This window comes from Cottoperca gobio, chromosome 5 (assembly GCF_900634415.1).
Source record: "Cottoperca gobio chromosome 5, fCotGob3.1, whole genome shotgun sequence".
Taxonomy (NCBI): domain Eukaryota; kingdom Metazoa; phylum Chordata; class Actinopteri; order Perciformes; family Bovichtidae; genus Cottoperca; species Cottoperca gobio.
In genome coordinates this window covers 24,515,116-24,527,501 of record NC_041359.1, presented here as the reverse complement: position 1 = coordinate 24,527,501, position 12,386 = coordinate 24,515,116, and the positions used below count along the sequence as shown (strand labels likewise).

The 12,386-nt window shown below is 42.3% G+C and overlaps 1 protein-coding gene across 2 annotated transcripts; it reads left to right on the top strand.

Moving 5' to 3' along the window:
• Positions 1-1,212: 1,212 nt before the first annotated feature.
• dhrs3b (dehydrogenase/reductase (SDR family) member 3b) lies at positions 1,213-11,198 on the top strand. 2 transcript variants are annotated; one of them, XM_029430603.1, is made up of 6 exons: positions 1,213-1,948; positions 8,551-8,694; positions 8,993-9,112; positions 9,523-9,761; positions 10,482-10,607; positions 10,714-11,198. In XM_029430603.1, the coding sequence occupies exons 1-6, from the start codon at positions 1,754-1,756 to the stop codon at positions 10,796-10,798; spliced, it is 909 nt and encodes a 302-aa protein (XP_029286463.1). In that variant the 5' UTR covers positions 1,213-1,753; the 3' UTR covers positions 10,799-11,198. The 2 variants fall into 2 exon arrangements, with proteins under 2 accessions (XP_029286463.1, XP_029286464.1); XM_029430604.1 differs by lacking the exon at positions 1,213-1,948 and adding an exon at positions 3,346-3,946.
• Positions 11,199-12,386: the final 1,188 nt, after the last annotated feature.

The following is a 12,386-nucleotide window of genomic DNA, read 5'->3' as shown; positions in this document are numbered from 1 at the left end:
CTCCAAGTGCTTCTGGCACTGAGTAATAGTGGTCTGAATATACTGAATTTGAAGAAAATATACTCTAGAATTTCTTTGTTGAAAAAGATGAAGATGGATATAGCTGGTAGTCCAGAGCTGAAATACACAATAGAAACATAGAACCAAGTGTTATCAAGTTCACCACCAAATTTCAGATAAAAAGGGATAAAAACTTAATTTATTAGACAGGTTTGTCTATTAGTAACACCGGGCGTACACCAACTGTGCAATATGTACATGTACTGTACATATTATAATATTTATTTATTTATTTTTATTTATAAATAACTATTATATACCCATATTACCCGTTAGTAGTAATCACACAGAGTAAGTGAAGTATAAACACATTTTTTCTAATATTTTTATGTATTTTTTGTATTTTTTTCTGTACAATAAATAATAAATATTATTTTGGAAATAAATTTTATTTTGAAAAACAAACCAAGGGAAGTGACGCATCTAACGAACGAGACGCTCGTTTTCTATACGATGCGCGCGCCACCAGGACGCTGAGCTTTGTCTGTAACAAAAAAAGTGGGTGGGCACTTTCTTATCAAGTTGACACTCATTGGCTCATGAAGGTTGAAAAAAAAAACCATCGAAGCTCCGATTGGCTCAAATGAAGTGTCAATCTAATGCTAAGCTTCCGCCTAACATTCAGGAAGTAACTGGACGGCGCTGAACGCACGAGATATTCGTACATGATCACACAATGTAAAAATCGATCAGCTGATTTCACAGATTGCAACACCTGTTCATGGACTTGTATCGATGTGGCGATGTTCACAGTGGATATCTTTTTCCCGGAGACGAACGTGTGGACCTCTGGCAATGCCTTAGGAGCGTCTTTTTCAAAAATATTGCTGAAAAGAGGATATTCATGAGGCTTTATAGGTAAGTGGGCTCAAAGTTATGATTTTGATTTTGAGTGTACTTGCTAGTTTGAGGAGCTGATTGTACCGCTGTTGTGATTTTCATCTCCATATTAAAATAGACGAGATTCTAAGCTTTACAAAAATATAAAAAAACCTTCTTTAACAAAGTTAAGCTTTCCCAAACAAGATTGGGCACCCACCTGGGACGCTGCGGTGCGACCACTGGGTGGCCCCGGACCACAGATTGAGAACCACCTCTGTACACACATTAAGGGGGTGGGGAAGAGGCAAGTACGCAACCACTCAGGGCAGACGGGCTTTGGAGCAAAATATTCATCCCCACTTAACATGTCAATCAGGATTAATGCCCATACAAACCTCCCCTTTAGGTTCATCCTGGTCCTTTCACTAGTGGAAGTACCGAAGCCAGGGCAGAGGCGGTAATATATAAAGCAGAACAGGACAGGACAGGAACACAACTCCAAAGCCCAGCGGTTTCAGTAGCGCGCACCACGGAGCGTAGTCTGGACTTGTGTTTCACGTTTCTGCGTCTCTACCAGTGGATGACAGGCGTAATGACTGATCACTCACTCATTTCGAGAGCGTGATGCATGTCGACTATCATGTCAGAGCTCCTTGAAGTCACACACTTCTGCTTTTTTATTATTTTTTCGCCGGTGGATTACTTATGCAACAGTTTCTGATGCTGCAGATGAGATTGTTTGCATGCTGGTAAACTTGCAGCAGCTCCTAAATCGCTGTTTCTGCACTGTTGGAGGATATCAGTAGTGCACATAAACTTGCAGCGTAAACATTATAACCTACATATCGGCTGCGCGTGAGCACTTTTCGAGATGGATTTGAAGAGCGCGTGTCGTATGTGCCTTTTCCCGGTTCAAATGCTCTATTATATAGTCAGAGCAAGTTTTTTTTCGCTGATGCCAAGCAGAAGGAAGGACCTGACCAAGGAGGTGGTGTTGATCACCGGTGGGGGACGAGGCATCGGGCGTCACCTGGCTAGAGAGTTTGCCAAGCAGGGGGCCAGAAAGGTAATTCCATCTAACTACAGACAACTTGTTGCAGCCACATTGCTCCTTCCACTCTCTCCAAAGAAATGCATCAGCTAAATATTAACGTTTTGTTGCATGAAGTTTTGGTTTGTGTCAAAACCAGCACCAGCACCACTAGCAGCAGCAGCAGCAGCAGCAGTAGTAGTAGTTGACAGGTAGCCCTGTGAGTCCTGCCAACCTTGCCACAAGTGTATTGTTGTTCCACACTGTTCTGTGAAAGCAAGGATCATGACCCCTAAGTGGCCGAGTGGGTCCAGTGAGACTGGTGACATTGCCCTCAATTTTGGTTCAAGTATTGCACAACAGCTTGGGTCAACCAGAGGGCAGGTCTGGGCAGCCTGTATGGCTGATTGGTGTGATTAAGTGCAGTACTGGGCTGACATTCATGTGCTGAAGGTCTCTGTGATTATGGTATGACTGGCATGTCGAGAAAGTTTTTTTTTATCCAAAGGTGTGTGTGTGTGTGTGTGTGTGTGTGTGTGTGAGAGAGAGAGAGTGTGTAGGGGTATGTGCACAAAGTCTCACTGAAATAGCTTCGAAGCCATACCCATAATTACAGCCCTGCTTTTAGTCTATCATAGTTTCTTGCCATTTGTTTTAACAGTCTTTGCAGTTGTCAAATCTGGGAACATATCACAACACCAGAAAAATGTTGTTTTAATAAAAGCCAGATTAGGTTTTGTTTCAAGCATAGTATGAGGACATGATATGCCTTTTTATATATATATATATATATATATATATATATATATATATATATATATATATATATATATATATATATATATATATATATATATATATATATATATATATATATATATAGGCGATGTTCACAGTGGATATCTTTTTCCCGGAGACGAACGTGTGGACCTCTGGCAATGCCTTAGGAGCGTCTTTTTCAAAAAATATTGCTGAAAGAGGATATTTATGAGGCTTTATAGGTAAGTGGGCTCAAAGTTATGATTTTGATTTGGAGTGTACTTGCTAGTTTGAGGAGCTGATTGTACCGCTGTTGTGATTTTCATCTCCATATTAAAATAGGACGAGATTCTAAAGCTTTACAAAAATATTAAAAAACCTTCTTTAACAAAGTTAAGCTTTCCCAAACAAGATTGGGCACCCACCTGGGACGCTGCGGTGCGACCACTGGGTGGCCCCGGACCACAGATTGAGAACCACCTCTGTACACACATTAAGGGGGTGGGGAAGAGGCAAGTACGCAACCACTCAGGGCAGACGGGCTTTGGAGCAAAATATTCATCCCCACTTAACATGTCAATCAGGATTAATGCCCATACAAACCTCCCCTTTAGGTTCATCCTGGTCCTTTCACTAGTGGAAGTACCGTAGCCAGGGCAGAGGCGGTAATATATAAAGCAGAACAGGACAGGACAGGAACACAACTCCAAAGCCCAGCGGTTTCAGTAGCGCGCACCACGGAGCGTAGTCTGGACTTGTGTTTCACGTTTCTGCGTCTCTACCAGTGGATGACAGGCGTAATGACTGATCACTCACTCATTTCGAGAGCGTGATGCATGTCGACTATCATGTCAGAGCTCCTTGAAGTCACACACTTCTGCTTTTTTATTATTTTTTCGCCGGTGGATTACTTATGCAACAGTTTCTGATGCTGCAGATGAGATTGTTTGCATACTGGTAAACTTGCAGCAGCTCCTAAATCGCTGTTTCTGCACTGTTGGAGGATATCAGTAGTGCACATAAACTTGCAGCGTAAACATTATAACCTACATATCGGCTGCGCGTGAGCACTTTTCGAGATGGATTTGAAGAGCGCGTGTCGTATGTGCCTTTTCCCGGTTCAAATGCTCTATTATATAGTCAGAGCAAGTTTTTTTTTCGCTGATGCCAAGCAGAAGGAAGGACCTGACCAAGGAGGTGGTGTTGATCACCGGTGGGGGACGAGGCATCGGGCGTCACCTGGCTAGAGAGTTTGCCAAGCAGGGGGCCAGAAAGGTAATTCCATCTAACTACAGACAACTTGTTGCAGCCACATTGCTCCTTCCACTCTCTCCAAAGAAATGCATCAGCTAAATATTAACGTTTTGTTGCATGAAGTTTGTTTTGTTTTGGTTTGTGTCAAAACCAGCACCAGCACCACTAGCAGCAGCAGCAGCAGCAGCAGCAGTAGTAGTAGTTGACAGGTAGCCCTGTGAGTCCTGCCAACCTTGCCACAAGTGTATTGTTGTTCCACACTGTTCTGTGAAAGCAAGGATCATGACCCCTAAGTGGCCGAGTGGGTCCAGTGAGACTGGTGACATTGCCCTCAATTTTGGTTCAAGTATTGCACAACAGCTTGGGTCAACCAGAGGGCAGGTCTGGGCAGCCTGTATGGCTGATTGGTGTGATTAAGTGCAGTACTGGGCTGACATTCATGTGCTGAAGGTCTCTGTGATTATGGTATGACTGGCATGTCGAGAAAGTTTTTTTTTTTATCCAAAGGTGTGTGTGTGTGTGTGTGTGTGTGTGTGTGAGAGAGAGTGTGTAGGGGTATGTGCACAAAGTCTCACTGAAATAGCTTCGAAGCCATACCCCATAATTACAGCCCTGCTTTTAGTCTATCATAGTTTCTTGCCATTTGTTTTAACAGTCTTTGCAGTTGTCAAATCTGGGAACATATCACAACACCAGAAAAATGTTGTTTTAATAAAAGCCAGATTAGGTTTTGTTTTCAAGCATAGTATGAGGACATGATATGCCTTTATATATATATATATATATATATAGATATATATATATATATATATATATATATATATATATATATATATATATATATATATATATATTATATATATATATATATATATATATATATATATATATATATGCAAAAATACCTAACAAAAGGTTTCTGGAGGAACAGATTACATGGACTTGGATTAGTCTGATACAGTAACTGCAATGTACTGTAATCAGATGAAGGGCTTTCCTCGACTAAAGAAGTGTGGACTAACACTCTTGAGATTTTGTAAACCAATCGACTTGTTGTTTCGTTTCTCCTCAAAGTGTCATGCAAAACCAATTTAAATCTTGTGTTTACCAGACATGTGCTCATACATTTCTTGGAAATAAGTTATTCATGACTAATCGACTAAAGAAATCTTAGTCGACTAATCGATTTAAGAGGGGGGCAGACGTAACCAGATGAGGTATTGGTCATAAATATGATGATGATGTTTGCTCTGAGACTGAAGTCATGATATATCATTATTTTTCCCAGCTGGATGTGAAGGTGTTCTTTTCATGCTCTTTTCCATGTTTTGATTGCTCTTTAGAAAAAATCAACTGTGCAGCATCCTGCTTTACAGATTTTAAAGTTAAGCGGATCCAAAAGTTATCTGATTACATAGCGGCGTTGACTGATCCATTGGATGCCACGTTTGCAAACCCTTTGAATTTCTGATCAATATTTTTAAATCAGTTATTCATCATGTCCTGCCAATTTCAGAGAATCCCCACAATCCTCAAAAACATGCTCCCTCCCATCTCGCCCCACTCTCCCCATCCCTCACCCCCCTAACAAGGAGCCGTCACTTGGGCCTGAAATGCTTCAGTGGCTACATAGACAGTTCCTCAGCACTGCAGGTCATGCTAACCTCTGTTCCCATCATCATTCCCGGCTACGGTTTGTCTACCAACCAATCCAGTGGGTGAACATTACACAGCTGAGTGCCTGATGTGCCGCTGGTGTCCCTTTTAGAGGTAATGTGTTAATACAGAGAAGCTCTATTTTTGATCACCTCACATGGGTGTCACCATTACACATGGAAGAAAGCGGTGGTCATTTTCCTGCTAGAAAGCACTGAGTGTCCCAGCTGAAAGCTGTGGGTTGTAATTATCCGTACATGTGTGACACAAGCTCCAGATCGCGGATGCAATTTTAGCAGCTTGAAAACATTGCTAAAAGCTCAATGAAACACTAACTGCCTCCCTCTTTCTTTCAATTCTGTGTCCTTGGGGAACGAGCAAGAAGAAACCAGTGGGTTTTAAAAGCTTTACTTTGCAGCTGCACAACAAAGGATGTCACCACGCTTTTCAGCACCCCATTGTTGGGTATTATCTAGGTGTGAAGGCTTTGAAAACAACACCTGTGGTAATGTGTATGACAATTACTCCCTGCCTTAGGAGATGCTAAAAGGAAATAGAACGGTAATTATGAATAGGGCTAACCTCTGCGAACTTGCGCTCACCCCAGTTTGAGCCCCTTTGTGATTGGCAGCCGGAATTTCCTTTTCCCTCTGCTTGAGCTTTGGTGTTTTCACGGTGTGAGGAAGACTAACTACAGCGTTGAGGAAAGAATCCGACGAGATGGAGAGCCGGGGACTCAGGAGGGGAGCCAGGTCTTCTTGTGTGCTGTTAGGGGGGAACCGTTGCAGAACAAAGCTCTGAAACAATAAACCAGAGACCAAAGTATTTTCAAACACGGCCGTCCAAGTTCAGAGCACTGCGAGAGGGCTTTCAGAACAATGCCAGTAAATAGCTGACATCTAAACAGTGTGTTTCTTCAAAGCACCGTTTCTAAGTATTTCTCAGCACCATGACAACAACTTTAGAAGAAAAGGTTGCCAGAAAACATCGACTTTTATGTGGTTGTAAACATTAAAGAGACGTTGCATCACTACAAGGAAGATGTACCAAACCATTGCACTGACAACAGGTTTGTGGGTGTGCGTGTGTGTGTTGTGCTGGAGGCGGGAAGCCCACCGCTCCCAGCTGGGTATTGCCCTGCAACTGACCTTGCTGTCTCTGCAGTAATTAGACAGCGGCAGGCGACTGCCTCCTGAACTCCTGCTGCCCCCTCTGTGTGCCGCCTCTCTGCTGGCCCATACAATGGGTGTGAAAAGGAGGGTTCATACCCACCCATACATTCAGACCTGAAAGATAGAGTATCACCGTAATTCAACTGCAGCTACTGAGGACACAGAGATGTTCACCATTGCAAGTATTGAGTGTCATCTGCACTCTCTCTCTCTCTCTCAATGTCTTGTTTCAAGCTTTGCCACATTAATTTGTCGATTAGAAAGCTTTTACTTCCAGCATGTGTTGACGTTATGTCCTGTTAGGCATGCCTAGTTAGAGCAATCACTGGTGTATCACTGATAGCGAACGGGGCTTGTGCAAGGTCAATAAAAAAACTTGTTTTCTTACTGGTTTCTTACTGTTTTCTATCCAGATCGCAATTTGGCCAATGCTTGTTTGTTCTGAGGGTCCTGTGTGTTGTGACGGGTGATAAACCTAATTAATTAAATAACATTTTAACAGGAGAGCACAGTTTGAGTGCTGACTTTTAATGAGAGCTGTCAGCTTTGTTTGTAATGTTCAAATCCTATTAAAAGCTTTCAGTTATTTATCAAGACCTGTCTGCCTTCACTGATTACTCAAATGGGCTTGCAAATGAAGCAAACAAGAAACCCAATCAAAAGTAACTCAAACAAGGGGCCGCTCACAGAGGGAGCCAAACCCTTATTGCTTTGAATCTGATAAAGAAATAAAGAACATTCCAGACTGTAATCTTTGATGTTCCCTAGAGCTTTACCGTGTCAGTATTTCTGTTTGCTTCTGCCTCTGATACCATCGGACAGTTATTGACACACGAACATTGCATTAACAAAAATAGCAACGCAGTAATTTGGTGATTTCGAAGGGTTGCGGCTGTGCAAATTAACATCTGTCATTGTCAGTATGTTACGTTTGTCTCTAGACTAATGCTGATTACATTTGAAAAGATTGGCATTGTCTGAAAGTGTTCTGTTACTGCGGCATGGCATGTTCAATGTGTGCAAAAGATGACGTGTGATCCTCTAGAGCTATTGAACCTTGCAAATAGCAAGAGACACACTCTCCTTTGTGCAGACGCGCACACACACACACACACACACACACACAGTCGTTTTGTTTCTCTCGTACACAAGATCACTTTCCAGAAGACTTTTTGCTCAAATATTAACCTGGGTCACAGGCGACCAGCCAAATCCCACACTGGCGTCCTCAGCACTTCACACACGCACTGTTTTCAGACTCCCTGACCAGAAATGACGGGGCTCATCTGCCCAACAGGCCGTGTAATCTCTTTGAGAATTTTTGTTTGAGAGATGAGGAGGGCTCACCCCCTGATTTCATTACCTTTCCCTGACCCCAAAGACTGACAGATCTAATTGCCCAATCACTAGTCCCCCACCTCCATCCAACCCCATGTTCCCTGCTCAAATGACCGGCCTTCATTTAGTCTCCGGGTGGATGAAGAGACAATTCATTCACACCGCAACCCCCAAGCCTTTAATCTTGCTTGAAAACTATTTGTTGGAGTGAAAATGACCTCTCTGTTCTCTGAATGAAAAGAGCATTTCTGCTCAAAGATCTCCACAGTTACACAAAGGCTCCTTGCCAGAAAAAGTGCGCAAAACGTACGTCATGTTTGTTGATGACTGACAACATCCCTTTGTGTTCCACTTTTAAGCAACGGGTCACTTAGTTTGCCTCTGGTCTCGGCACAGTTTCAATGCATAACATTTCTCCGTTTGTTCCTAACCTTTTTTAACAATGTTATTTCTTGCTAGGTGATCTTGTGGGGACGAACGGAAAAGTGCCTTAAAGAAACTGCAGAAGAGATCTCTCTCTCTGGAACAGAGTGTCATTATTTCCTGTGTGATGTGGCCAATCGGGAGGAAGTTTACAAGCAAGCCAAGGTGGTTCGAGAAAAGGTACGTCAGCTTGATGTATATCAAGATATCGCTACTTGCACAAAGAGAAATGCTGTTTGCACACAGTGGAACAATATTTCTCTGCATCTCCTCTCTATGTACATTGGCTCTGAGCTGCTCTGTCTCCCATCTGTTGTATAGATTACACTTCATCTGAAATATCTGAGTAAGAGCGGGGAATATTGCTGACAGCTCTGGTGCAGCACAACTGTATCATCTCATGGAAGCAGACAGCAAATACATAAGATCTTAAACAGTGCTCTTTTTCTTTTCTCTTGCTGTGCTTTTATAATCTCAGGTGGGCGATGTTACAATATTAGTGAACAATGCCGCTGTAGTCCACGGCAAAAGTCTGATGGACAGCGACGACGACGCCCTTCTGAAATCCCAACACATCAACACCATGGGACAGTTCTGGGTAAGACTTGCAGCTTCCATGCAGAAGTTGGGAAATTCCTCCTTGTAGATTATCCTTATCATTTTCATATTTTGATTATAGCGTGGCATTTTATACAGTAGGCACCCCCAGACTTGTAAATCATGACGCTATTATGGCAGGTTAAGTGGGGTATTTCCAAATTGCTTCTCAGCCGCTGAAACATCAGAAGGATTTTGAAACTCGTGGCATTTATATTTTGAATGGAGATCAAAAGACTGTCATATGCAGACAGAAATGCAATTATCAACTAAATGGAAATTTAATCTGTGACTGTGGGCCTGTTTCTCTTGTCTGTTCTTCTTTTTACTCTCCTGAATTTATTTCACCTTCTATTTCCACGCTTCCTTCCACCTTGTCTTCATTATCCCTTTTTTCGTTCCTCATCGCAGACTACAAAAGCCTTCCTGCCTCGGATGCTGGAGCTGCAGCACGGCCACGTAGTGTGCATAAACTCCATCCTGTCTCAGTCTCCCATCCCTGGAGCCATAGACTACTGTACCTCCAAGGCCTCATCGCTGGCCTTCATGGAGAGTCTGACGCTGGGCCTGCTGGACTGTCCCGGCGTTGGCTGCACCACCGTGCTTCCCTTCCACACCAATACAGAGATGTTCCAGGGCATGAGAGTCAGGTATTTAAAGAGGCTATGCTTAATATCTTTTAGATTTGTTTTTGCCATAATAGCAACGTGGTTCTAGGGATGGCAATGATGGTCCTTAGGTCTGTCATTCAACCACATCCAATCTGAAATATCTCAACAACTATTGAATAGCCATATTCTGCATTCATATCCCCCGCAGGATGAATCCTACTGACTGTAGGGATCCATTGACTTTTCCTTTAGCACTGCTGTGAGCTTGTGGTTCAGAGTGAAATATATTGACGATTGAATGGAGTGCTTTAAATTGGCTATTTAGAAATATTCACGGTCGCTCTTTCTTCTCATATAGCTCCTCCGGTAGGTTAAAATGTTCACTTTGCAGTCAAATAGCTTGTCATCTGCCTAATGGATGGCACACAGTGTTGCTCAGACGTTCATGGTTCCCAGTTAATGTATGCTACTTACTTACGGACGTGCTTTTCCTCTGTAATCTTTACTCCCTAGTAATACCATAATAGAAGACAGTCACAGCTCTGGGAATCTCTAAAATGTGAGTTTCTTTAGAAAAGGAGTTTGCATAGTCACTATTTATTTATCGCCAGTCCGTCTGCCCCCTAGTGGCTGTCTTTAGGCTTTTATAGATGTCACTGAACCTTGATGCTTTGAACTTTCTTGTAGCGCTGAGCTGCGTGAGGTGTTTTGTTGAAAGATCATTACCTTGTCTCATAACTACTATATATTTGTTTGTAGGTTTCCACAGCTCTTTCCACCGCTCAAATCTGAAGTAGTTGCCCAAAGGACTGTTGATGCAGTCCGAGCTGACAAGGCCTTCCTCTACCTGCCCTGGACGATGCATGCCCTTGTCCTTTTAAAAAGGTAAAAATGGTCATTTAACATATTGTTTTGTTTTTAATCATCATAATTGCTTCATGCTTAACACTTCATCCCTGGTCTTTCTGCACTTTTTTTTTGTTTGTTTTAGCTTCATGCCACAAGTTGCACTTGAAGAAATCCACAAGTTTTCCGGGAGTTACACCTGCATGAACACGTTCAAAGGGAGGACATGAGCCTGGATTGCACAGAATGTAAGAGAGACCTCAAACTGCTCTGGGGTGCAATGAAGGGAATATGGACCTTAAGACGTCTGGAAGTGGAGGAGGCCCCGTGATAGTGTGAAGACGAATACTTAGGGGACATGCAAGGCAGTTGCTTCTGCAGGTAGAATTAAGATAAACTGCAGGATACAGCCATGTCCCATTCGTATATGTGTGTGTGTGCCTATGTGTATAGTATGACGGACTGAATGCCTCACTCTCAACAGAAGCCATGCAAAGGTTTGGACCAGTAGTTATTCTGGGAGGTTTTCATGACATTTGTTTTAGCCTGTTTTTACACTTCTTTTTTTATTCTCCTTTTTTAATGTGTCTTTAAATCGAAACAAGATAATAAAACGGAGTTTTAGAGATGCACTGTGTTTCTTTGTGCGTGATGAAAATAGAAAAAGGGAACACTTGGGAGGTACAGATTGTTTTGTGTCTGGGTTTTGACTCTCATGGCAGTGTGATAACACCTTTGATTTATAACAAGCATGAGATCAGTGACTGTGACAGACGATGTTGTCAAAACATAAAACATTTGCTCGGAGGGGTGTATTCTTGTCTGTTCTCTGCTGTCAGAAAACAGTGAAGGGGGGATGGTGTAATTCTCCTTAAAAATAATGAACTCAAAACAAGTCGGTCAGGACCTCGTGCTCATGTGCAGAGTGGTCTGAACCACACTCAGTGAATGTGCACAGGCAGAAACACTGTGTGGTGTCTGTCGAGCCCTGAGAGCACACAGTCATCTTAAGGCCTTAATTATTAAAGTTAAAAGTAAACTTCTAAAAACGATGACAATATATCACATTTGGTTTCGTTAGCTTGGCTCGCTCTCACACAACCCTGTCTGTAAACTGCTCCACGCTTGTGGTAGTAGATCAAATAAATGTGATTTGTATTAGCAAAAACCTCCAGAGGCTAATAATCTAGATAAAAAAGGGCCAATATGGAGCCTCTTTTGCTTTATTGCATATGAATGTGAAGATGTTCTGAGGCTTAAGCTCCAAACAGAGGGACGGAGCTGTGTACATTCACAATGGATGAGATGTAGATGATAGATAGATACTTTAGTGATCCCAAGGGACATGTAGGTTCAATGCCAGAGTCTCACAACTACAAATTGATTGAGTGTACTTTTGAATAATTAGAAAAAGCATGTTTTAAAACTGGGACCAGCCAAGCGTATAGCTGAATTACCAAAGGAATGGTTTGACATGTTGGGAAATGTGCTTCTTTGCATTCTTAAGTGTTGATGTTCTCATCTAACTCTCAGCAAGACAGGCTGAAATATGCATATTGTGCAAATTGTTGAACTATTCCTTTAGCTGAAATAGCCTTGGGCACACAACAGCACCATGCACACGTACCTGTGTCCACGGCAGGGATGTTGTGGAGCAGCCTAAGGCTAGGTGTCTGTGTTAAAATGTCTCTTTCCACTTAATTCATGTTTTAGTGTAGATGTAACATTTTAGACATGTTGACTGAGTTTGTGTTTATTGAGAATACATAAAGTGTAAAAGGTATAACATTCGGATCATAACTTCTGAGCCATGAGCAA

Bases quoted from the DNA above. Each gene is read 5' to 3' on its own strand.
- dhrs3b (XM_029430603.1), top strand. From the start codon at position 1,754: ATGGATTTGAAGAGCGCGTGTCGTATGTGCCTTTTCCCGGTTCAAATG. The intron at 9,762-10,481 runs GTATTTAAAGAG...ATTTGTTTGTAG, and splicing joins TTCCAGGGCATGAGAGTCAG to GTTTCCACAGCTCTTTCCAC. The intron at 10,608-10,713 runs GTAAAAATGGTC...TGTTTGTTTTAG, and splicing joins GCCCTTGTCCTTTTAAAAAG to CTTCATGCCACAAGTTGCAC.